The sequence below is a fragment of the Equus caballus genome, chromosome 1 (assembly GCF_041296265.1).
Source record: "Equus caballus isolate H_3958 breed thoroughbred chromosome 1, TB-T2T, whole genome shotgun sequence".
Lineage (NCBI taxonomy): Eukaryota > Metazoa > Chordata > Mammalia > Perissodactyla > Equidae > Equus > Equus caballus.
Genome location: NC_091684.1, coordinates 182,141,091 through 182,167,289, shown reverse-complemented (window position 1 = coordinate 182,167,289; position 26,199 = coordinate 182,141,091). Strand labels below are relative to the sequence as shown.

Here is a 26,199-nt window from a genome sequence, read left to right as displayed (position 1 = left end):
GCAACTACCGTAATGAGAAGCAGATATCTGATCTTATTTGGCAGGTTAAACCCTGGTGCCAGTGAAAGCTGCCCCTCCTTTTCTGTTCCACCTGCATTAGACAGTTTCCTCCCTTGGTTTTTGAACACATGCCAGCTCTTCTCAAAGATCTTCCTTTAGGCTCTAATATTTGTTTGTTCTCCATATTTATAAGTGTAAACAGTACATAATTTCCCCAAGTGACTGAATGACCCCAAAACTACCTTAAAATAAGCACAAATGGGGGGCAGGCCTGGTGGTGTAGTGGTTAATTTTGCACACCCCGCTTTGGCACCCAGGGTTTACCAGTTCAGATCCCGGGCACGGACCTATGCACTGCTCATCAAGCCACACTGTGGCAGGCGTCCCACATATAAAATAGAGGAAGATGGGCATGGATGTTAGCTCAGGGCCAGTCTTCCTCAGCAAAAAGCAGGGGATTGGTGGCGGATGTTAGCTCAGGGCTAATCTTCCTCAAAGAAAATGAATAAGTGCAAATGATTTGGGAACCAGAGACAATAATATGGAGCCCATTGATAGGGCAGTAGGAGGCAGAATCATTTTTTTTTTTAAGATTGGCACCTGAACTAACAACTGTTGCCAATCTTCTTTTTTCTTTACTGCTGTTTCTCCCCAAATTCCCCCAGTATGTAGTTGTATATTTTAGTTGTGGGTCCTTCTAGTTGTGGCATGTGGGACACCGCCCTAGTGTGGCCTGACAAGTGGTACCATGTCTGCACCCAGGATCCGAACTGGCGAAACTCTGGTCCACCGAAGAGGAGTGCGCGAACTTAACCACTCGGCCACGGGGCCGGCCCCGAAGGGAATCTTTATTTCTTGTTTCTAAACACACACAGACACTCACTGATGTAAGAGTGGAAACTTCTGTTCTTCTAATGGCTTGTGGAAGTGACCCAGAACTCTTATCTCAGCTTTCTCTCCTCCGCATGGAGATAAGAATACTTGCCACAACCTTTTCAGATGGTGAAAAAGATGACTAGATTAGTGTTGGTGAGCCAGTTTGAGCTCTTTGTTGGAAAGACATGAGGTACATAGTCAGCAAGGTAGAAAACTGGATGTGTAGGTGAGTAATGACAGGGAGCTGTATAGTTCTCAAAGGCAGGGTCAAAACTCTTCGTCCATCAGGGATTACAATAACTGGGAAGAAGGCATCTGAGTGTTAACTACTTCAGACTTATTTAAAAGCCTGGAATTCCTTAACATACTTTTGCTGACATATAATATGCACATGAAATATGACAAGTCCCTTTTTGGTCCGCTAGAATAAGCACACAGGTTTCTAAGATTAGCTAATGGGAAAGGGAAAATAACACTGTAAAATTCCAAACTGATTAAAGACACAAAACAGGCGTTCTTGAGGATCATCAGTAGCACACTGAAACTGAGAGAGTCAGTGGGAGGGACGCGGGATGCACAGACTGATGCAAGGGTAACACAAATAGGAAGCTTCAAAGGTGAGACTGAAGAGAGGAAATGACTCAGCCAGAGTTTAGGGAGGGAGTTCCTGTTAGGTGAGTTGTAGATGAGTGGATGGCTTGGGAGAGCTCGTTATCTACAGAGGACAAGGTTCTAGGAGGTTGCTGCAGAGTGTCCTCAGGACTCATGGGCACAAAGTACAATGTCAAAAGTATAATAAATATTCTCCCAACATAGGAGAAAATCTTGGTGTCTTTTACTTTTAATACTCTGGGCAATTCTGGTCATCGAACCTTAAGAGATAACTGGTAAATGGTAGCAGCAGAAACTAATAAAAAATGATTGTGGTGAAGGAAAAATACTCATATTAGTGCAGTCTAAATTTAAGTTATTCATCAAACACTTACTGGGGCTCTCACTGCCCCAGACACTGGGGGGACAGCTGTGAACAGGAGGAGCATGGGTCTTGGCCCTCGAGCAGGCAGTCCTGCAGATAAACTACTATGATCTGGGAAGTACCTGGCCAAGAACTGCATTATTGACATTTATGAAACCGCTTAAAGTGAATGTAGACACATTCAGTTAGAATTCTTCAAATAGGAAGCACACTTGAAATTTTAAAGGAGACAGTTTTAAGACAGATCTGAACAATATACTGAGGAAGCCAGGGTGGATGATGCTAAGTAATTTGCCTAAAAGCTAGACTGTAAAGTCTATGAGAGCAGAGATTATGTCTGTTTGGTTCACAGTGGACCACCAGGACTAGCAGAGTATCTGAAAAACGGTAGCCAGCCAAGAAATAAAATGAATAAGCGAAGCAAAGATTTGCAGTACCCGTTATGTGCAGGTGTTGCTTTCTTAGTGTTTAGTATGAGTGTCACTGATCAGTACATAGACAACTTAAAGTAAGAAGTATTAGGAGACAAGCATGGGCTACTATTAGGATAGGGTCTCTCAATAATTCAGGGATCTGGAAAGCTTCTTGGAGGAAGTAACACTTGAGCTGAGTTTTGAAGGAAGAAGGGAACGGAGGAGAGGTAATGAGGCATAGCATGTGTTAAATTCCTGCAGAATGAAACGTTACACATCTGAGGAGCCATAAAAAGCACAGTTTGTCTGGAGAGAATGGTACCATGATGGTGGTATGGTAGGTTAGGTGATAGGGAGGATCTAGAATTTGAAGGACCTTTATATGCCAAGCTAAAACTGGGGCTTGATTCTACATCTGGGGATCACTAAAATATTTTAAGCTGGGAACGACAGGATCAGGTCAGCCTTTTGAAGATCACTCAGGCATCAGCGGTAGGGGAGGTGGGGGGAGGGTAGAGGTGGGAAGGTTTAAATTAAGATGTGAATGAAGATAACGGAATAGATATGAAAGGTGTTACTGACAAAAGGATTGGATGTAGGGGCTGAGGGAAAGGTACTAGCATGACGGCCAGGCCCCAGGTTCGGAGGTAGTGCCACTTAATAAGAGAGGTAACAGAAGAGGAGCAGAGTTTTTTGTTTTTTTCAAATTGAGTAGGGAGGAAAAAAGGATTATAAATCCAGTCTTTACTTGACCTTGAGGTACCAGTGGGAAATATAAGTGCACATGTTCCTCTTCTTTTGATGCTAACGTCACCGAGGTCAACCACACCATGTCACAAATGTTTGCTGTCTGGGCTTGAAGCTGCATGATATTTCTGAAATTTTTAGGTGCTGTGAGGTCCCTCAAAAAGCAACAGGATTGAATAAGCAGGTTCTATATTGGGTGCTATAAAATGGAGAATTAGTACTTTAAGAATGTGGAGAAATAGTTCTTAATACTGCGACCTAAGACCTCGTTTCAATATAAATAAAACATGGCAGCATGGGTAACAAGTCCAATCTGCTCTCCCTTAAACTATAAGAGTAAAGCAGGGGCCGGCCGCGTGGCTCAGTGGTTGAGTTTGCTCGCTCTGCTTCTGCAGCCCAGGGTTTTGCTGGTTTGGATCCTGGGCCCCGACATGGCACCGCTCATCAGGCCATGCTGAGGCGGCATCCCACATGTCACAACCAGAAGGACCCACAGCGAAAATACACAACTACATACTGGGGGCTTTGGGGAGAAGGAAAAATGAAAAATAAAGAAAAATTTAAAAAAGAAAAAGTAAAGCAGACGTGATAAAATAAGATGTACTACTTTATCTCTTTGAAATTACACCAAGTGGTCCTGTATTTACCAGTGAAATTTTATTGGTAGTAAAGAAGAAAAGAACTTTTTTAATGCAATCAATTTTAAATGCAATTTCCCGGCATAGTTATAATTACTAAACCTCTTTTCCTTATTATGTTGTTAAATATTTTTGTCCTATTTTTCAACCAAGCTCTATTAACTTTTACAAACTTACTAGTTCATTAAGGATGTTTCCTGCCAACCTCAGCAAATAGAAACACACACTATGGTACTTCAAGATTAACCTTGTCTTTTATATGTGTATTATATGCACTCAAACAACATTTAATGACCCAGGAAAACATCTTTAGCCGTTCATCTACGATTTTAAGTTATATTCACGATGCTTTGATTTATTTCCATCAAAAGATTCTGCTACGAATGGCAATACTTGTGAGTTCATTCACTTCTAAAACATCAAACTGTTAGTCTAACCAGTCTCCCTCAAAGTTATGTCTCCCTCTACCCACCATCGTCAAGAACTAAAGTTTTTTTTATCACCTCCCCCTCTCCCCCCAAAAAGATGAAAACAATCGCTCCCAGAGCCCCAAACAGAATCCATCCTAGAATAAGAAAGAAGAGGCGAGGCAAAGAAGAACAAGATGCGAAGGGCGACCGGGAGCACAGAATTGAGACCAAAGCCCGGGTTCGAAACGCAGACGGAGGAATCAGTGCCCACGTCTGGAAGGATCCGGGCTATTCGCCGAAAGAGAACGTCCCCAAGGCCCCGGAACTGACTGGTGCTAAGAAACCAGAGAAAGAGCAAGTGACCCTCTGGGACCGCCTGAAACACGCAAGGAATGCAGAAGAAACGTCAGGAATCCGGGACCGGCTGTGGCCGACACGAGCGACCAGCCAGGGTAAAACCCAGCTCCGAAGGCAGGCACATGGGTGAGACTCTTGGGTGGGGAACGGCGCCGGGGCCTGACCGAGCGAGGGAAACCACCGGGAAGCCAGCCAGAGACCGACTCGCCTCCCAAGGTCGGAGCCCGAGGCCCACGGTCGGACGCCGGCGACCAGACACCAGGGGCGAGTCTGAGGGCGGGCCTAGGGGCGGGGCCGGAGCTCCTGCCCCGCCTCTAACGGCAACCCTGACTGCGTCCTCAATGCGCCTGCGTAGGGTGAGGCCGGACTCTATTTGGCTACTAGGCGTGCGGCGGCAGCGGCGGCGGCGGCGGCGTTCTCTACCCGGCATGCTGCGCGGGAGCGACGGCCCTACGTCGATCCCCTTCCCAACCCTGCCCCCCCGCCCCCCTCCCGCCGCCCCCCCCTTCCCCTAAAGTGAGTGAGTGAGACGGGCAGATGGAGGAGGGACTGTAATGGCGGCGGCCGGCAGCTCCCTGCTCTGACCCACGGCAGGCATACAGCAACGACCCCCTCCCCGCCCCTCTCCCAGCCGGCCTCCGCCCCGCCACCAGCGCGGGGCCACCCTCCCCGGCCCTTCCCCCAGCCGTCGGCGTCTCGCCCTGCGCCCCGGCCGGGGCCCCACACACAATGGACGAGCTCGCCGGAGGCGGTGGTGGCGGCCCGGGGATGGCGGCCCCTCCTCGGCAACAGCAGGGACCTGGGGGGAACGTGAGCCTCTCGCCCGGGGGGAATGGAGCGGCGGGCGGCGGGGGCCCTCCGGCCGCCGAGGGAGCGGGGCCCGCGGCAGGCCCGGAGCTGTCCCGGCCGCAGCAGTACACTATCCCAGGGATCCTGCACTACATCCAGCACGAGTGGGCTCGGTTCGAGATGGAGCGGGCGCACTGGGAGGTGGAGCGGGCCGAACTGCAGGTACCTCGCCGAGGTCGGGGTGCGGGACGGCTGCGGCGGCTGGGTTCCCGGCCGGGGGGGTGGGGCCGGGACTCCCCTCGGTCGGAGCCCGCGGCCTTGGGAGGACGAGAGGAACCTACCTGTGCGGCTCGGGGGGCGTTGGTCCTGGCCACGGTTCTTGCTAGAGACCCCCTCCCCCTTTTCCGCAGAAGCTTGTTCCCCAACCCTCACTAGCTGCGCGGTGCGGGCTTCCTTGGGGCAGCCATTTTGGCTTTGAGTATGGCGTCTGCGGGGGCTCCTCCGGAGGCTGCCTGCCCGGGTCTCCGGGGTTTGGGGCCGTGCTCCTCTCTGTGGGAGAGTCCGGCATGGGGCTGCCGGGCGCTGAGCGTGCGCTTGTCTGTGTTTCTTGAGATAGAGCACCCGAGGAGAGGGACTGGGATGGGCATTTTACCACCTTTTTCCGGATCACCCCCCTTCCCGATTTGGCATGTCTGGCCCCCTCCCCCGGAGTTCGTCCGCACTTACCCCTTGACAGCCACGCTTCTTTCCAGGGCCGCTACCAGGCACAATGGCTTGCGGCTGACCTGTGAAGTTTTCATTTCCTGCTGCCAACTTTAAGGACCTTCTCACCTGGGATGCTGCCTTATTCACTCAGATTCCCTTTCAGTTCTTCCGTACTTAGTGACTGACTCATCAAGGCTTCTCTGTACTGAATTTTTCTTTTTAGAGTACCTTTCACCAGGCCTCCCCGTCTTCTATCCTCTTCTTTACCCATAACAAGCCAAATCACTGTCTGTGCTCTCTTTATGAAAGTACTTGACTCGCCTTCCTAACTCAGCAGCGGAAGCAGAGTTAAATATCCTCAGGACCCTTCATAAGTAAGCCTGCCTCGATCCTCTTAAGGTGAAACTCTGGTAGACTGGTTTTCCTAGCTTTTGGAAGGTGTTGGCGGTTTAAGGGCTCATCTCTTGGATTTCAGAATGGCTACGTCTTTTTAAAAGGATTGTTCAGCTTTTTTGGGTATTTGTTTATTTTTAAATCCCTTTCCAGGGCAAATTTAGGCTTAGAAGAAAAAAGCATGCGTCTAAACGGTATTGCACCTGTTCTTCAGTCTGGTATATATTTAGAATGTAAGCAGTATTGTGCGCTGACATATATGTCTTATATGCGTGTAGTGAATAGTTAGGAAAATGTAGTTTTGAAAGAAGGAAGATTGGATTAACTTTGAAAGGGTGTCTTCAAATATATATCTCTTCACTTTGATTTTGAACGAGTAAATTTACTTGATTCTACAAAGTGGGTAAAGTTAAACTTTTAAAAAGTAAGACTACTTATATATTTTGACACGTATCAAGTCTTGAAAAATTAATTACAAATTAGCATTTGTAAGTCTATTCAGTATTTTTGAGTTGTGCTTTGATATACATTTGGGCTTTTAAAATGATAACTTTCACCAGTCCTTGATAGAGTGTTTATGACCTTTCTTCTGTTGTACGAAAGCTTGGATTTTAACACTTTTCAAGTTAGCATTTGCATTAGTCTTTCATAAGCTTCACTAATGTAAGTAGCTGAGAAAATGTCTTTCTTGTGTCTAAATTAGTAGAATTTTTACATTAATGAGGTCTGTTTTGTCTTCCCCAGCCCCTTCTTTCCTTTCTAGTTCTCCTCCCCTTGACAGTAACAGAAAAGTCTTTTAAAGAAGCTTCCTTTTGCTTGCTTGCTTGCAGTTGATCTGTTGGCATATTCTGATACAGCTTTCTAAGCTTTTTTTGTTTGCTTGATTTGAGGAAGTTCTAGTGTTTCTAGACTCTTAGTTTTTTCCCAGGGATTTTTATTATTTCATACTGAGTCTTTTGGAATAAAATGTTCATGATTGTGTTTGTGTGTTTTGTTCTACGTATTTCTCTAAAATGTTTTATTGAGTTGCTTAGTTAATAGGGTTTCAGGTTTGCTTCTGGAATATTGAATTTGCTTTAAGGGCATTTATTCTTTAGTAAGATTGCTTATGAGATGTACATTTAAAATGTATGTGTTGAAGAAAAATTGATTGGGAAGGTTTAAGTGGAGCATCAATGGATTTTAACTGTAAACTTAAACTTATTTTTAAGAAAGATAACAAAATAAGACAGCTTATATATCATTATTGTATACAGCATTGGTTACAGTGTTCATCTACACGTCTATTTAAAGTGTACTTAAATATGTTTACTGTTCAATATTAAAACTATTCAATAGTGAATACAAAGAGCCTAAAGGATGTCTAATTTTGATGTAAAGTTTTAAGATGGAATCATATTTTCCCTGGCTTTGGAAAAGATTTTAAATTGGAATTTTGCGTTATGGTTTTATGTCATAGGAATTTGGGGTAAAAGTCTGTCTTAGAAACTTGGAACTTAACCAAAAGATCATGTCTTAAAGCTCTTTTAGCTTTGTGATGGTTCCTTGTCTTGGACTCCGGTAAAGCTTTGTTAATAAGGCTCTAGGACAGTGATTCCTAAGTCAGAGTGCTAGTCAGAATCACTTGTGAAACTTTACAAAATATTCAGCCCTCTGCTTCATCCTCCAGAGATTTGGATGGATTTGGTCTAGGACTCGGGAAAAACAGACTGTTTGTGGGATTTTGGCAATTCATCTTATATAGAAATTATATTCATCTTATATAGAAATTATAACTGTCATTTATTCAGCAGTACAATCTTATGACCTCATGAGGTAGGTATCATTTCTGTGTTACAGATGAGGAGACAAACTTAGGTTAAATAACTTTGTCAAGGTCACCTAGCTATAAACTATTGCAGTTGAGATTTGAACCCAGGTTTGTCTGAATCGAAACCTGTGGTCTTATTCCCACTCTTGTGACCTCTGTGTTATATTGTCATTTTAGGATTTTTTATAGAAATGGAATCTGACTTGTAATTCTTTGTTTACATTATGTGGCATATACCACTTCAGTATATTTCAGCAATGTTTTATTGAGCCCCCATGGTGTGCCAGGTCGGTTTATGTATATTGCAAATATGTCCTTATATTTTTCTCTGTAGTTGATATGTAATAAATGCACTTATGGTATATACAAAATGCTTGTTAGCCAACTGTAAAAATATGACATAGATAATACATAGAAAATGTAGTCCAGGAGTTTGTATTCTAAAATTACTAATTCTCCTGCAAATGTAAAAATTTTAACTAGTGTTTGTGTTTGCACACTGTGGCATACAGATTTGTCATACCATGACAGATGTTGTCACTTAAAAATCTTAATAGATATTTCATTTAGACATAACTTGATGTCTTAATTTTAAAGGGGGAAAACTTTATTTCCCCTGCATTCTTATTGTCAGAGTTTTCTTAGAGTATTCTAGAAAAATGATTTGCAAATCCTAGGGCCTTTTCTGTTACAAGATTTTTAGGAATCTACTTTGAAATTGCAAAAAATAAGAACAGTATAGTGATTTCTCATAAAGGCGCTCCTTTTATTCTCAGAGTGTTAGCCTTCATAAATTTCTGCTGTTACGCAGTTTCCCATTTCAAATGATGGTGACGATAGAGTAAAAAAAAAAATTTATTGGTAGAATTAAGAATCCACAACCTTATGTCATTCTCCTTGTTTTTTCTTTTTTTGAAGTCCTTGAAAACAAAAAGTGTAGGGACCACTAATCTAGAATTCTCTTCTCTATTTGCGTCGTAACCCTGGTCTACACTTTGCCTTTTTGCTCTGCTCTCTCTTTACACCCATCCGAACACTTTGTAGGACACTTTTTTCTGTTGATGATTGACCTTCAAATTACCAAATTCTGTGGCCTTCTTACAGACCATATGCACTTAACCAACATGTTCTGCTATTGACTTTCTTCAAAATCCTTTGGGCTTCTACCGTGTAATTCCCTAGTCTCCCTTTGGTTCACTTATCACTTTTCTTCATGTTTCCTTTGTTCCCAGTTGTTCTTACCTGGAGTTCTGGTTCTCTTCTTGTTTTCACTGTATATTTCATTTCAAATCAGATTTTCACCTGCTTACCATCTTAATACCTATCATTTATTGTTTACCATTTGCTGAGTCTTATTCCACTGCTTCAGTATTTACTTATTTAATCCGAAAAGCAACCCAGTGAGGTTGGCACAATTGGTTTCTTCTGTTACTGGGTTTTTTTTTTTTTTAAAGATTTTATTTTTCCTTTTTCTCCCCAAAGCCCCCCAGTACATAGTTGTATATTTTTGGTCGTGGGTCCTTCTAGTTGTGGCATGTGGGATGCTGCCTCAGCATGGTCTGATGAGCGGTACTATGTCAGCGCCCAGGATCCACACCGGTGAAACCCTGGGCTGCGGCAGCGGAGCGCGAGAACTTAACCACTAGGCCACGGGCCCGGCCCCTGCTGTTGGGTTTTGAGTTCTTTCTTTGGACACTAGAGTATTGGGGTCTAGAGGTTAAATAATTTGCCCAAGATGGTGCAACTAGGAGGCAACAGAGCTGGGATTGAAACCTGGACACGCTGCCACTATAGGCCATGTTCTTAACCACTACCGTCTTTGGCTTCCAGATATCTCAGACGTATTGCTAATTTCCTGTTTAACTTTTCTGCTTCGAATTCAATACATTCATTGTTCAGTTCATCTCAAATGCCTGCGTCTTCCCCCAACAAAACACACTTAACTTGCTCATTCCCCTTTATTCCCTGTTCTTGTTAATGTTTATCACCATCCTTCCCATCAATAGACGCTAGAGAGATGAGTGGGTCCTCCTCCTGTATGTGTTATCTTTGAGTTTTATTGATTCTAGTATAATTATTCATTGAATATATTTGAATACTACTTTGTGCTAGGCACCAGCTGTGTAATGATGTATAGACAAGGACTTTGCCCTCATGGAGCTTGTACTGTAGAAATAATAAAATGTGATAAACCAGAAGTTAACAGGATGCTGAGAAAATGGTATGGGAAACCTGTGTAGATAATGGGCTTTCAGATAAATACCTAATATTTATTGAACACTTTCTGTATGCCAAGAATTATTTTAAGTTTTTAATACATAGCTTATTTAATTCTCCTAATGGCCCAGAGGGGATAAGTAAACTTTTAGGTCTGAAGTATGAATACCTAACAACCATAGGTATTCCAATTGGAAAGAACAGCATTAGCAGAAGTTCTAAAGCTAGGAAGCGCTTGGTTGAAAGTGTGTGAACTGGACTATAGTGATTCAAGGGGCTATCTATCTAATCGAGATAGCTTCATTATCCTAAGATATATTTTAATCCAATGATTATTATTTTTTGGATTATAATCTCCTTTGCATATATGATTAAAGCTGTGGAGCCTCTTCTAGTTAAAAAAAAAAAAAAGGCTGAGTAAAGAACTTTGCTTAGAATGTCTGTGAATCCTAACCACTGACCTGAGGAAATAACCCTGATTTAGGTTGTGGTTTTTGTTTCTTTACTATTACTGTCTTAGTTCAGGTTGCTCCTCCTGCCTGAATTCTCTGGAGTAATCTCCCACAGTTTCCCTCCATCTATGCCCCTCTTAACAGTTTATCCTCTGTATCATAAATATGATTGTATTACATATACCCTTGCTTTAATTTTTTCTTATGGAGAGTTTTAAACATATACAAAACTGTGGTATCTGTGACCTTCCACAAACTTGTCACTCATCTTAAACAGTAACAACTCATGACCGATCTCATTTTACTTACACTTGTATCCACTCCTCTCCTCCCAAGTTATTTTGAAGCAAATCTTAGAATCCTATAATTTCATCCACAGATATTTCAGTATATATCTAAAAGATAAGGACTTTAAAAGACAACTACAGTATTGTTATTGTAGTTGTATGCCAGGCTGTTAAAAAAAAAACAATTCCTTAATATTATAATCAAATATCCACTGTTCAGATTTCCCGTTTTCTCACTTATCTTTGAACAGTTCATTCGAATCAGGATCCAGATAATGCATTGTGATTGGAACTTTCTCCATCTTTCTTTCCTTTCCCTTGCCATTTTTTGTTGAAGAAATTAGGTCTTTGGTCCTATAAAGGTTCCCAGAGTCTGTATTTTGCTGAGTGCTTCCCTATGGTGTAGTGTAACATGTTCTGTTATGTGGTTTGTTTTCCCTATTACTTGCTTAGTTGCATCTAGGGGCTTGATCAGAAATGGTTTATTTTCTGTTTGGGGGAGGGAGGGGGAGGGAAAGACTACTTCACAGGTAGTGATGAGATCTTCCATCAGAAGGCACACAACAGTTGGTAGTTTGTGATGTTAGCAGCTTTTGATGTTAGTGCTTAAGAGCATTCATTCATTAGTGCCATCCTTAGTTTTTAAAAGACTTAAGAAATTGAGATATAATTTACATAACATAAAATTCACCCCTTTAAAGGGTACATTTCTCTGGTTTTTAGTATATTCATTATGTTGTATAGTCATTATCACTGATTTCAAAACATTTTCATCACCCCGCAAAGGAACCCTGCACCTATTAGCAGTTAGTCCCAATTCCTCCTATTTCTTGGCAGCCACTACTTTCTGTCTCTATGGGTTTGCCTATTTGGGACATTTCGTGTAAATGGAATCATACAATATGTGGCTTTTTGTAACTGGCTTCTTAAGATAAGTCTTCGAGTTTCATCCATGTTGTAACATGTAACAGCCCTTTATTCCTTTTTTTTCTTTTTATTAAGATTATGATAGTTTACAACCTTGTGAAATTTCAGTTGTACATTATTGTCAGTCGTGTTGTAGGTGCACCACTTTACCCTTTGTGCCCTCCCCCCACCCCCCTTTCCCCTGGTAACCACCAATCAGTTCTCTTTGTCAATGTGTTAACTTCCACCTATGAGTGGAGTCATACAGAGTTCGTCTTTCTCTGTCTGGCTTATTTCACTTAACGTAATACCCTCAGGGTCCATCCATGTTGTTGTGAATGGGATGATTTTATCCCTTTTCATGACTGAGTAGTATTCCAGTGTATATATATACCCGTGTCTTCTTTATCCAGTCATCAGTGGATGGGCACTTAGGTTGCTTCCACATCTTGGCTGTTGTAAATAATGCTGTGATGAACGTAGGGGTGCATGGGACTTTTGGAATTGCTGATTTCAAGTTCTTAGGATAGATACCCAGTAGTGGGATGGCTGGGTCATAAGGTATTTCTATTTTTAATTTTTTGAGAAATCTCCATACTGTTTTCCATAGTGGCTGCACCAGTTTGCATTCCCACCAACAGTGTATGAGGGTTCCTTTTTCTCCACAACCTAACATTTGTCATTTTTTGTTTTGGATATTTTTGCCATTCTAACAGGTGTAAGGTGATATCTTAGTGTAGTTTTGATTTGCATTTCCCTGATGATTAGTGATGATGAGCATCTTTTCATGTGTCTATTGGCCACCCGTATATCTTCTTTGGAGAAATGTCTGTTCATGTCCCCTGCCCATTTTTTGATGAGGTTGTTTGATTTTTTGTTGTTGAGCTGTGTGAGTTCTTTATATATTATGGAGATTAGCCCTTTGTCAGATATATGATTTGCAAATATTTTTTCCCAGTTGATAGGTTGTCTTTTCATTGCAATCCTGTTTTCCCTTGCCTCGTAGAAGCTCTTTAGTCTGATGAAGTCCACTTGTTTATTCTTTCTCTTGTTTTCCTTGTCCAAGAAGACATGGTGTCTGAAAAGATCCTTTTAAGACTGATGTCAAAGAGCATACTACCTATATTTTCTTCTAGAATTCTTAGGGCTTCAGGTCTTACCTTTAAAAGTCTTTGATCCATTTTGAGTTTGTTTTTGTGAATGGCATAGAGAATGGTCTATTGTCATTCTTTTACATGTGGCTGTCCAGTTTTCCCAACACCATTTGTTGAAGAAACTTTCCTTTCTCCATTGTATGTTCTCAGCTCCTTTGTCGAAGACTAGCTGTCTGTAGATGTGTGGTTTTATTTCTGGGCTTTCAATTCTGTTCCATTGATCTGTGCACCTGTTTTTGTGCCAGTACCATGCTGTTTTGATTACTGTGGCTTTGTAGTATATTTTGAAGTCAGGGATTGGGATGCCTCCAGCCTTGTTGTTCTTTCTCAGGATTGCTTGAGCAATTCGGGGTATTTTGCTGCACCCTATGAGCTGTAGGATTCTTTGTTCTATTTCTGTGAAGAATGTCTTTGGGATTCTGGTTGGGATTGCATTGAATCTGTAGATTACTTTAGGTAGTGTAGACATTTTAGCAATGTTTATTCTTCCATGTCTTTCCATCTCTTTATGTCATCATCACTTTCAGGAAGGTCTTGTAGTTGTCATTGTATAGGTCTTTCACTTCCTTGGTTAAATTTATTCCAAGATATTTTATTCTTTTTGTTGTGATTGTGAGTGGGATTGTGTTCTTGAGTTCTCTTTCTGTTAGTTGGTTATTAGAGTATAGAAATGCAACTGATTTAGGTAGGTTGGTTTTGTACCCTGCAACTTTGCTCTAATTGTTGATTACTTGTAGTAGCTTTCCAATGGTTTTTTTAGGGTTTTCTATATATAAGATCATGTCATCTGCAAACAGTGAGAGTTTCACTTCTTCATTGCCTAGTTGGATTTCTTTTGTTTCTTTTTCTTGGCAATGATTGATTTTATTTTACCTGGTGATACTTGTGAACTTTCTAATTGTAAGAGAATGAGACCTGTGGTAGCTCCCAAACTTAGTTAATAATCATAATCACCTGGGCTTCTTTGAAATGTAGATTCCATCCCTGGTTATTGTGATTCAGTAGTCTGAGGTGGAATCTGTGTTTTTAAAATGTGTACCTGGTGATTCTGATTATCAGCCAATTTTGGGAACCTGCATAATCAAAAGCTCTTAATAAGTTGGTATAATCCACTTCTCCAGCCTCTTTCCCTTCAGCTTTGTCATTCCTCCTATTAGTATTTTAAACTTTAGCAATATATCACTCCCTTCTCTGCACTCACAGTGACTTGCACTGTGTATGTTTATATTGTTGCACTTTTATTTTTTTATTATTTTAACTTTTCTGCTTTCCACTACATTGAAGCCACTTGTTAACAGAAACTTAGTGGTTTTGAATATGCTACGATTTTTTATTGAATTCAGTAGAAACGCGTTGTGATGTTTGATTACATAAATGAAAGCATTGCATGTCCATAAAAACAACTGTTAATAATAACACTTATTAACATTTAATGAGTGCTTTCTGTGTGTTCGGAGTCATTCTAATTTTCATACCATCCCTAAATCATAAGTAAGAATTATTTCTGTTTTAGAGAGAAGGAAACATGGATAAGAGGTAAATAACTTGCTCAACATAAAACAGTTAGTAGGTAATAAAACCAGGAGCTGCTGAGTGGCTTTAGACTAGTATGTTATACCGTCTTAAGGTAATACCAGTAGCTGGTGTTCATTGGGACCATCTGTCTGGTAAAGAATTGTAAACAGATGACTAATGAGTGGCCTCAGTATGACAAGATTTAAAAGACTGTAACTGAAGCAGTTCTAAATGCATAGTGAAACATTGGATCATCTTTAGATAGACTTTGTAAAATGTTTTTAAAATTCTAATTTAAAAAACTTCAAACTGTTTATTTTTTGAGTAGGTAATGCACAGTTCAAAATTGTCTCGTACTCACCATAAGCCTGTCCACCCTTACTCCAGAATTAGTAATCACTTTTATTACTGCTACATGTATCCCTCCAGTGTTTCTTTATGCAAATAGAAGCAAAAATAGATATTTAATTTCCTCCCTTTCTGATATAACAGTTGGTAAACTATATGCCCTAATTTTCACTTAACATTTCTTGGAGAGATCCTTCTACCGTGTTAATAGAGAGCACTCTCACTTTTTTCTGACAGCTACATGGTATTCTGTTATGTGGATGTGCCCTGGTAGATTTAATGACTCCGTTATCGCTGGACGGTTGTGTTAAATTTGCCCAAAACATTTGTAACTGGGTTCTTAAATGTGTGAGCAACCAGCTGTGCTGCCTCAAAGTAGATTCTATTATATTGCTTTTTTGTTTTGTTAGAGTTGTTATTAGCAGTTGTAAAAAAAGTTTAAATTTTGTATAATGTTTTGTTATTTCATGGCTTGATTTAAATCTGAACTTAAATTAGGGCTTTCTAATGTTTTAGCTTTGAAAGCTGTTAACCAGGGCTTGGTTCCATTTTAGCTGTAAGTCTGTTACTAAAGTCCTGACTGATGAAAGAATGAGAGACGTAAGAAAGAAAAAGATGAATGACCTAGAAATAAGACTGGTGGGGTGGATGGAAGAAGAATAAAGATAATGACAGAGAAACAATGGATGAGTGTAATAATAATCCACTAACAGTAGTCTTAGATAATAAAACTATTTCAGAAAGACCTAGACTAACATTTGTTTTGTTTCTCTTTTCCAGTGCTTTAAAGAGTTGATCAGACTTCCATAAGCTTATATTAAAAAAAGAGGGGGTGGGGATAGGGATTGGGATTCTAAAAAAATCTGTACTTATAAGAATCTTTATATTTTGCATATATCACTGCACCCTGGTCATTTTCTTCTTAACACTTAATGTAATTTGTAATTTTAAACTTACTTGTTTACTGTCTGTTTCCCACTTAAGATTGATTGTAAGCTCTTTGAGAGGAGCAGCCTGTGTTTTTTTTTTTTAGCTCATGGATACCTAATGTGACAGTAAAGGGCCTGGCACATAATAGGTGTTTGCTAAATATTTGTTAAATGAGTGAAGTTGCTGAAGACATTCTATTAAATGAGACAACTGAGTTGTAATTTTTGTAGTACATAATAGGGAAAAAAGCCCACAAGATGGTGACAACACATCAATAGTAAATTATTATTCTTCCCTCACCCCTTCATTTGGTATTGGAATGAAACCAAACTTTCTGGTTTTTGGTTTGGTTTTTTTTTTGAGGAAGATTACCCCTGAGCTAACATCTGCTGCCAATCCTCCTCTTTTTGCTCAGGAAGACTGGCCCTGAGCTAACATCTGTGCCCATCTTCCTCTACTTTATATGTGGGACGCCTGCCACAGCATGGCTTGCCACTTAGTGCCATGTCCGCACTCAGGATCCGAACTGGCGAACCCTGGGCTGCCGAAGTGGAACGTGTGCAATTAACCACTATTTGCTTGGCAAATAACTCCAAGAAAAACATAAATGTACAGAAAGGGAGAGTATTCACAATCTTCTTCCTGACTCACAAATTATTTGCATGGTCATAACAATGTAAAAACTAAAAGTTTAATTTTATTACCTATATGGGAATTTTGGTGAAAGGAGATGTACATCTTTTTGGAGTTATTTGCATCCTTTTTTTTTTTTACTTACTTAGTTTTATATATACCTGTTGCTGTTTTTCCAAAAGGTCCTGCAATCCTGTCAAGATTTTCTAACTCTCAAGTGCGTCACATTATCTCCCAGTTCTTTGCCTTGTGTGGAGGGAGTGGAGTGGGGAGGACTTGCCTTCCAGAGCTGTCAGTCCCCTTGCTGTGATCTAGCCTTGTTCTTAAGACTTGTTATAGAGTTATTATTCTGAAAGTTCTGTCCACTGTTCTCCAGTTGGGAATCCCCATCCTTTTTCTTGCTGGATCCCATTCCTCCTCTTTTCTTGGCTTAGTCCTTCCCTTTGCTGAAATATGTTATGTGATGGTTTCTTGAGGGAAGTTGCTAGGAGGTAAATTTTAGGGACTTGAATCTTTTGAAAATATCTGTATTTTAAAATGTCATATTTAAGAGTGAGGTACTATAAGACTGGATGGTAGCTGTGAGCTTTATTACCCTTATTTTAAAAACTCACTTTCATTTTTATTCTTTAGAGTGGCCTACCTAATATTTGTTTTTAAAAATCATTGACAGTGACTTTTAATCTGCTTTAGCCTTGCCATAGGTTTGTTTTCTTAATTTTTTTTCTTTTCTTTTCTTTTCTTTTTTTTTGAGAAAGATTAGCCCTGAGCTAACATCTGCCAATCCTCCTCTTTTTGCTGAGGAAGACTGGCTGGCCCTGAGCTAACATCCGTTCCCATCTTCCTCCACCTTATATGTGGGATGCCTGCCACAGCATAGCTTGACAAGCGTGGCAGAGGTCTGCACCTAGGATCCGAACTGGCAAAGCCCAGGGCGCTGAAGCAGAGCGTGTGAACTTAACTGCTGTGCCACCAGGCCAGCCCCGGTTTGTTTTCTTAAAACTTTGTTTATGATTGGATGATTGGTTCTGTGAGCTTGTAATTCTCTGAGTTCTCTGGATAACTCCCTGTGTAGACTTCTGTTGGTCTCATATGTCCATCCTAATTTTTTGAAAGTTTAGCTATATAGAAATAGAGTTTATCGTTTTTGTACTGCGTTTTTTTTTTTTAGAGTCCAACTGCAGAATAGTATTGTATCTCTGTTCAACTTTTTGGAGTCTGGTTTTCTTCAAGTCTTCTATCACTTCTTTCTAGAATTCTCTTTCTTGTATCTTCCATTAGTAAATGGTCACTTCTCCCTATATTCTTATCATTTCCACTTTACCAGTCTTGCATACACTTTGGTCCTTGACCTTCCTTTAGTTATTCCTTTAGCCATGCTGTATCTTTCTGCTTTCTAGTGTCCTTGTGTTCCATGGTTTTGTTTTCATTGTTTCTGGTGTCTTTAAATCCTAGTGTTTGTAAACCAGGTTCAATTTTTTTTTAAATCCCCGTCTCTAAGCCAGTGGGTATCTCAGACCTTTAGCTTCTGTTGTGGTATATGGTATAAACAAGTAAACATGGCATCTGGTACAAATTTCTTTTGATTTAAATTCAATCTCTAAAGAAAAACTGGTCAGATTTTTTTCTTTAAAAGTAACAGTATGTCATTCATGCTGCCCTTTATTTGTTCATTTTTTGCTGAGGAAGATTAGTCCTGAGCTAACGTTGTCGCCAGTCTTCCTTTTCTTTTTGCTTGAGGAAGATTAGCTCTGAGCTAACGTCTGCGCCAGTCTTCCTCCACTTTCTATGTGGGTTGCCGCCACGGGGTGGCTGATAAGCAGTGTAGGTCTGGGACCCAACCCTGTGAATCTGGGCTGCCGAGGTGAAGCGTGCCAGACCTAACCACTACGCCATGGGGCTGGCCCCTATGCTGCCCTTTAATACATATTAAAATACTGTAACCGATTCTTTTTTCCCCCATGTGTTTTTTTATTGTGGTACAATACACATAAAATTTACCATCGTAACCATTTTTAAGTATATGCTTTAGTTGTATTGAGTACATTCATATTGTGCAACCATCACCACAATCCATCTCCAGAACTCTTTTCATCTTATAAAACTGAAACCCTATACCCGTTAAACAATAACTACCTATTCCCCTTTCCCCGCAGTCCCTGGCAGGTACCGTTCTGCCTTCTGTTTTTATGAATTTGACTACTCTGGGTACCTCATCTAAGTGGAATTACTCAGTATTTGTCTTTTGGTGACTGCTTTATTTGGGCCAACATCTGTGCAAGTCCTCCTCCGTTTTGCACGTGGCTTGCTGCCACAGCATGACTGCTGCTGAGTGGTGTAGGTTCGTCCTTGGGAACCGAACCAGGCCACCAAAGCTGAGCGGGCTGAAATTAACCACTAGGCCACCAGGCAGGCCCCAAGGCATTCATTTCTTGTTATTGATTGTTCTAAAGCTTCAACAGTTTTTATTTGTCTTAAGTTGTAAGAACGCATGAATTTTTGGTGGACAATTTTACATGAAGTCACGTGATTGCTGATTTAAGGCAACAGTGCCCAATCAAATCTATCAGAATTTGAGTCTGACTTAGATACTGATTTGAACAGAAGCATGCAAGGCAGCTGGGTACTCTCTGTAAATCTTCAATCCTGCTGTCTCCTCCTTTAACTCAGCAGATGTCTTTACCTCCTACTTAACAGAAAAAATAGAAACACATCAGATGGGGAGTTCTTTATATCCCTGCTACCAAATCTACAAATTGTGGGTGTGCACACATATCCCTTTCTCTTAGGCCACTCTTAAAACGGGAGACATTTCTTTTATCATAAGGCTTATCTCTGCTGATTGCTCATTTGCTTATTCATTCGTTGGCTGTTTATTGAGCACCTACTCAGCAGATGTGTGTGAGGCCCTGGGGATAAAGCTTCGAACAAAATTAAGCTCCTGACCTCTTGGAGCTTAAATTCTAGTGTGGTGGGTAGAGAAAGAAAATAAAGTTTGTCAGGTGGTGCTAAGCGCTAAAGAGGAAAGTAAAGCAGAGAAGTGTGATAAGGAATGGATTTGTGTGTAAGAGATTACTGTTTAAACAGAGTCCCTGGAGAAGATCTCACTGCTGAAGATTGGATACCTTCGTTCCTCTTTTCCTCCATTACTGCCTTCTTTGTGTTAAATAGATATTTTCTAGTGTACCTTTTTAACTTCTTTGGTGTTCTTTTACTTTTTTTTTTTTTTTTAGTTATATTCTTAATGGTTGTCCTGGGGATTACAATTAACATTTTACCTAGAATGCCAACTTAATTACAAGACCATACACAAACTTTATTAGACTCCATTCTCTTCCCCCTCTTTTGTGTTATTATCCTATAAATCACATCTTTATCCATTGTGTACTCATCAACACATATTTCTAATTATTTCTTGATGTAATTGTCTTTTAAATCAGATAGAAAAAAAGAGTTACAAAGAAAAATTTATCTGTACTGTCTTTTATAGTTACCTATGAAGTTACCTGTACTGGTGCTCTGTATTTTTCATATGGATTTGAATTGCTGTTTAGTATCCTTTCACTTCAGCTTGAAGGGCTCCTTTTAAGGTATTTCTTTTAGGGCAAGTTTGCTAGCAACAAGCTTTTTCAGTTTTTATTTATCAGGAGTGTCTTAATTTCGCCTTTAGTTTTGAAGGGTAGTTTTGTTGGATATAGACTTCTTGGTTGACAGTCTTTTTCATTCACTATTTTGAATATGTCATCCCATTGCCTAAGTGGTTTCTCTTGAGAAATTAGCTGTTAATCTTGGGAGAATCCTTTGTAGTGAATTGCTTCTTTCTTGATGTTTTCAAGATAATCTTTTTTGTTGGCTTTTGACGGTTTGTTTATGATGGGTGTTGGTGTGGATCTCTTTAAGTTTATCCTATTTGAAATTTGTTGAGCCTCTTGGATGTGTGGATTGTTTTTCATCAAATTTGGGAAATTTTTGGCCTTTCTTTCTTTAAATATTCTGGATTTTTTTCTCTTTTTCTCTCCTCTCCATTATGCATATGTTGGTAAGCTTAATGGTGTCACACAGGTTTCTGAGGCTCTTGTTCATTTTGGTCTGTTCCTCAGACTGGGTAATCGCAGTTGAGCTATCTTCAGGTTTGCTCATTCTTTCTTCTGCTTGCTCATATCTACTATTGAGCCCCTCTATTGAATTTTTCATTTTAGTTATTGTATTTCGCAAATCTATAATTTCTATTTGGTCTTTTTTAAAAATAATTTTTGTCTCTATTGATATTCTCAATTTGGTGTGACATCATTCTCATACTCTTCTTTAGTTCTTTAGACATGATTTCCTTAGTTGTTTCAACATATTTAAAATAGCTGATTTAAAGTCAGTCTAGTAAGTTCAGTGTCTGGGCTTCCGCAGGGACAGTTTATATTGACTCCTTCCCCCCCTTCCCCCGCTCCCTGTATCGACCATAATTTTTTGTTTGTTTGCATGCTTCATAAGTTTTTGTTGAAAACTGGGCATTTTAAGTAATATAATGTCAACAGCTGTAGAAATCAGATTCTCCCCACTTCCCAGGATTATTTATTGTTGATATTTGTTATTTATTTAGTGACTTTTTGGAACTAATACTGTAAAGTCTGTATTTTTTTTTTATTGTATATAGTTACTGTAGTCTCTGCTCAGTTAGCTTAGTGGTTAAGCTAATGAATAGGCAGAGATTTCCCTGGCTGCCTAGAACATGTAAGTCTTCCAGTCTTTGCTGAGAGGCTCTAATGTGTGTGTTGGGACATGCCTTCAACACTCAATAGGCAGTTTACAACTCTGTCTTAGCTTTCTTTTCCTGCTTGTGCAGAGCTTAAGGGTTAGCCAGAAGTGAGTGTTTAGGACCCTCTCAGGTCTTTCCTGAGCATATGTACAGGTTATGCATGAGTGTGGCCTTCTAGATTCTCAGGAATACGTTGGAGCTTTCCAAAGTCCCCATGGACATCTCATCCCCCAGCTTTTCCTTTTAAGCTTTTTGATTATCCTATTCTTTGCTCCAAATATTGTCCATCATCTCAGGTGGCCAGATGTTTGACAATTGCCTCTGATAGTTTTCGACCAAAGATACCCAGAGAAAAGCCTGTTTGCCCTGGATAAGCTCAGAGTGAGGTCAAATAAAGACCGTTTTGCTGGTAGACTCTTCCAGGGGACCACCAGACATGTCACATGACAGTTGTCTGTGAATGGGACTGTTAAGGAGCTCCAACCCTGTTCTGCCCCCTCTCGTGGCTGCTGATTTTCATTATGATTGCAGGCCATTGGTTTTCATGGCTACATGGATCTGGGAAGGGGTGGAATGGGAATAGGGCAAATTAAAACACCACAAAGCTTGCTGTTCTTACTGAGATTCAGCTAAATTTGTTGAATTAATACTCCCCAGATTGTTGCAATTCTTTGTAATTTGCAGAGTTCTGATAAAGTTTATTTTTCGAGCTTTTTCCAGCATTCTCATTGCTTTTATGAAGGAGAGAATTTCGGATGTCTTCACTCTGCCATTCTTGCTGATGAGAGTAACTCTAGCACTTAATAAGGATGTGTGGGTTCCTTCTCCAACCTCTCAGGGCTCAAGGGAACCTGGGGATTAAGGGTTTTCAGGTTAATCAATCCATGTCTCCATCCATTTTTTTCAGGGTTTCACTTCTTTCCCTTTTCCAATGCAGGCCTTAACCTTGGTTTAACAGACTTATCTTGAGAGTTTAACTTTCTTTGGAGCTCTGCCACTTTTTTCCCCCCTGCTTTTTCTCCCCCAATTCCCCCAGTTCATAGTTGTATATTTTAGTTGCCAGTCCTTCTAGTTGTGGCATGTGGGACACCACCTCACTGTGGCCTGATGAGTGGTGCTGTGTCCGCACCCAGGATCCGAACCAGTGAAACCCTGGGCTGCTGAAGTGAACTTAACCACTCCGCCACGGGGCCAGCCCCGAAGCTCTGCCACTTTTATGATTAAGTCCTGGTCCTGGTCCTTAGCCTTTTGTGGCCACCTGCTGCTGGATGAGTGTCTTTTTATGCTATCAAAGAACTTTCTGGCTTTCACATTTGGCTTTTAATTCCCTGTTACTCACTTTTACCTCTTGTTAAATTTTTCCAAAGGGTCAATTGCCTTTAGCAACAACAACCCAATTTCATGGTCCTTTTAATTACTATTTTCCTTATATTTCTCAAATGCCTGATATATTTCACCTTCTAGTGCAGGGGTCGGCAAACTATGGCTTGCAGGCCAAATCTGGGCCTGCTCATTTTTGTAATGTCCTTTTTTTTGTTTTTGTTTTTTTGATGAGGAAGATTGGCTCTGAGCTAACACCTATTGCCAGTCTTCCTCTTTTACTTCAGGAAGAGTGGCCCTGAGCTAACATCTGTGACAGTCTTCCTCTGTTTTGTATGTGTTATGGCTTGATGAATGATGTAGGTCTGTGCCTGGAATCCGAATGCTTGAACGTGGGCTGCTGAAGCGGAGTGCACTGAACTTAAACACTACACCACTGGGCCAGCCCCTGTAATGTCTTATTTTTAAAGAGTTGTAAAACAAACAAAAACAACGAAGAAGAATATGAAATACTATCTGGTCCTTTAAAAAAAGTTTACCAACTTATGCATTCCCTTCTACTGGAAAACTACCCAGTTTATCAACAGTGAAAGTTTTAACAGTTGTACTACTACTTTGTGCTGGGGGCCCTCTGTTCTCCTCACCACCAGTGATGGAGTTCTCTGCCAGCTGAGTGGCTAGGTGAATGGTGATCCACTCCAAAACTTCGTTTTAGAACCTGCTTTCTTGGACCATTCCTGTCACCAGTGGCTTCCAGTTGGGTTCCCTGGGGAAGCTAACTGAGATGGCGATTAGCATGCAGAAGTTTTTTAGGGAATGTTCTTAGAATCAATGTCTGCTAGAGGAGTGGAAAGGAAGCAGAAGGGATAAATTGGGCTGTAAGGTAGTATCAACAAAAGCCACAGTTGACCCCGTGGGGAACTCTGAAGCTGGGATAACCCACAGTTGTTTGAAGTTGTGGCAAGATGCGGGGCCCTTATGCCCCTTTTTTGATCAGTCACTCTGTGAAAGCCACTTGAGCAGGCAGCTGTCTTTAGCTGAGGCAATTCCTGAAAAGGCCTGACAGGTGAAGGCTGTTTTCCAGCAGCCCTCCCAGCAGTTGGACAACAAATCCTTCATTTCTGAATGGGGATCTGGGCAGCACATCAGTGTCTGCTATACATAGCTTCTTGTGATTTCTTTTAATTATAATTTTCTTCTTTAAAAAAAAATTTTTTTAAATTGTGGTTTTCTTCTTTAATGAATCAATATTTTCTCATGAGAAAGCTGTAAAATATAATTCCCTTAAGCTCTATACATTTTTAGTCATAAGATGGACAGTTCTTCCTAAGACAAACTGAGCTGTTTCAGGTCTTTTTTCTTTCTTTTTGAGGAAGATTAGTCCTGAGCTAACTGCTGCCGAGCCTCCTCTTTCGCTGAGGAAGACTGGCCCTGAGCTAACATCTCTGCCCATCTTCCTCTACTTTATATGTGGGACACCTACCACAGCGTGGTGTGCCAAGCAGTGCCATGTCCGCACCCGGGATCCGAACCGGCGAACCCTGGGCTACCGAAGCAGAACATGCGCACTTAACCGCTGAGCCACTGGACCCGTACCTGAGCTGTTTCAGTTTTGATGTGTGTAAATAATGAGTTAACTGTTTTAATGCTGGAAATGTCATTATAGAATCCTGAAATGCTATCATAGGGATTGAAATTTACAGCTAGCAGATTTTAAAAAGACACTTAATTCAGCCTTCTCATTTGACACAGAGAGGTAAGGAGTTATAAAGCTGGTTAGTGACAAATAAGGATTAAAATGTAGGTCTCCAAACTCCCAGATTAGTGTCCTTTCTTCATCGCTCCTTATCTTACTTCTTAGCTAATCAGTTTCTTATAATTTCTAAGAAGAAAATATTAGGGTTCTGAAACTGAGCAAGAATTTTTTTTATGGCCTTTAAAGTCATCTTGTAGCTCCTGGGGGCAGTGTTAAACAACGTGCAGATGCTTCAGTAACAGCAAGAACAATAATAAAGTCAGCTTCTGGAGTATATCATTTTCATCACTCCTGAAATCATTTTGGACAGATGAATCGGATTTATTTTTAACCTTCCTGGAAGATGATTCCACAGTAGGTTTGGAAACTTCTTCCTGATGTCTGTTGCTTATCAGATGATGGAAACTCTTCACTATTTATTTGCTGGCAGGATCATACAATGAACATAGGATTTTCGAATGAGGTCTGAAAGTGCTCTAGAATTAAAAAATTTAGTATTTTACTTTCAGTGGTAGATTATCTTAAACATGTTCTGCATCATCTGAATTGAAATTGAGTACTGTCACTTGACTCTGGGGTTAAAATTTGCGTTTGTATTTCTTTTGGTGGTGCCAAGTAATACTGTTTTGACTGTCGAGGACTAATACTAAGGGAAAAAATAGAGGTAGTCTTAATGAATAAGATACTTTTGAGTTAAATGAAGATTAAATGATTTTCTAGCATTTGGAATTAATGTTTCATAATAATGTGAAACTGAAAAAGAATTACATGCCTTAACATGAGGCATTTAGTAGTAGTATAGGTGTTTCAAACTCAAAGGAAGTACAGTTAGTACCATTTTCACGTTGTGAGCAGAGATTTAAATTCAGCAAAATCACGCCATTCACAGTGTTCTTGTTAAATTGAATTTTGTTTGGAAGTTTTGTCGTTTATTTGGTTTTATGTTTATGTAAGATCTGTACACATAAAGCGTTTACTTAAAGATTTATGTTTGCATAGGTTTAAATAACGTTAGGATAAAAGTTTAAGTAAATATTAGAAACTGCAGGAACATTTCTCGTTTTTAAGGGATCTGTATATTACTGAAACTTGAGAATCTGTTTCCAGAGTTCTAAGTTGAAGAGGTTGATGTTAGACCACCTAAGAATACCCACTTAAAGTGTATGAATGTTATAATGAATGTGCCAGTCATATTTTAAGTGTGTGTGGAGGAAAGGGAAGATTCTTGTGCAGAAGAAAAATATTTTGAGTTATAACGATAGGAGTTAAGTTTCTTCTGAATGAAGTGTTGGATGCCGTTGACTACCGGAAGGAAGTTTTGATAATATCAATTTTCAAAGATTCACTCTACATCTCATGTTATATTGAATGTGCTTTTCGAATGTGCTTAACTCCTGAAAAAAAAATGATGCAGTGAATCTTGTAATAAAAAACCTCCTAATTTGTTTTGTAAGTGGGAATTTTGTCAGGTTGCTATTTAGTAGAGTATAGGTGTTTATGATGGACTAGTCATCATCTGCCTGGTAAGATCTACTTGATAGTAAGTTATTAAAATGCCTATTTGGGATCAGGCACTACTTGTAGTTTACTCACTTTCTAATGGGGGAATATAAATACATGTAAAAAAGTAATTACGATGAATTGAGCGAGTACCAATAGAAGTTTTGTTGAGTCCTTATTCTTGAGGAGATGTTTCACTAATTTTAATTTATAATCTTAAGACATTATTTGTCAACATAAATTTTCCTTCTAATTATCATCCACCTGGGTATGTGATCAAACCACCTACAGGTTTTCTTTTCTTCTTTTCTTCCTTC

At 40.2% G+C, this 26,199-nt stretch overlaps 2 protein-coding genes across 8 annotated transcripts in view; one reads left to right on the top strand and one right to left on the bottom strand.

Annotated features, from left to right (window-relative positions):
• Positions 1-8,962, bottom strand: part of AP4S1 (adaptor related protein complex 4 subunit sigma 1) — a 47,327-nt gene extending 38,365 nt beyond the window's left edge. For 3 of the 4 annotated variants that reach the window (XM_070241616.1, XM_005603417.4, XM_070241619.1), the window contains exon 1: positions 5,933-8,962. In XM_070241616.1, the coding sequence (XP_070097717.1) occupies positions 5,933-6,006 (74 nt within the window). In that variant the 5' untranslated portion in view covers positions 6,007-8,962. Of the gene's footprint in view, positions 1-5,547; positions 5,710-5,932 lie in introns of those variants that run through there. The other variant, XM_014734145.3, reaches the window with a different exon arrangement.
• Positions 4,931-26,199, top strand: part of STRN3 (striatin 3) — a 95,233-nt gene continuing 73,964 nt past the window's right edge. For 3 of the 4 annotated variants that reach the window (XM_005603393.4, XM_005603394.4, XM_005603392.4), the window contains exon 1: positions 4,953-5,428. In XM_005603393.4, coding sequence (XP_005603450.2) covers positions 5,147-5,428 — 282 coding nt within the window. In that variant the 5' untranslated portion in view covers positions 4,953-5,146. 4 annotated transcript variants of the gene reach the window in all.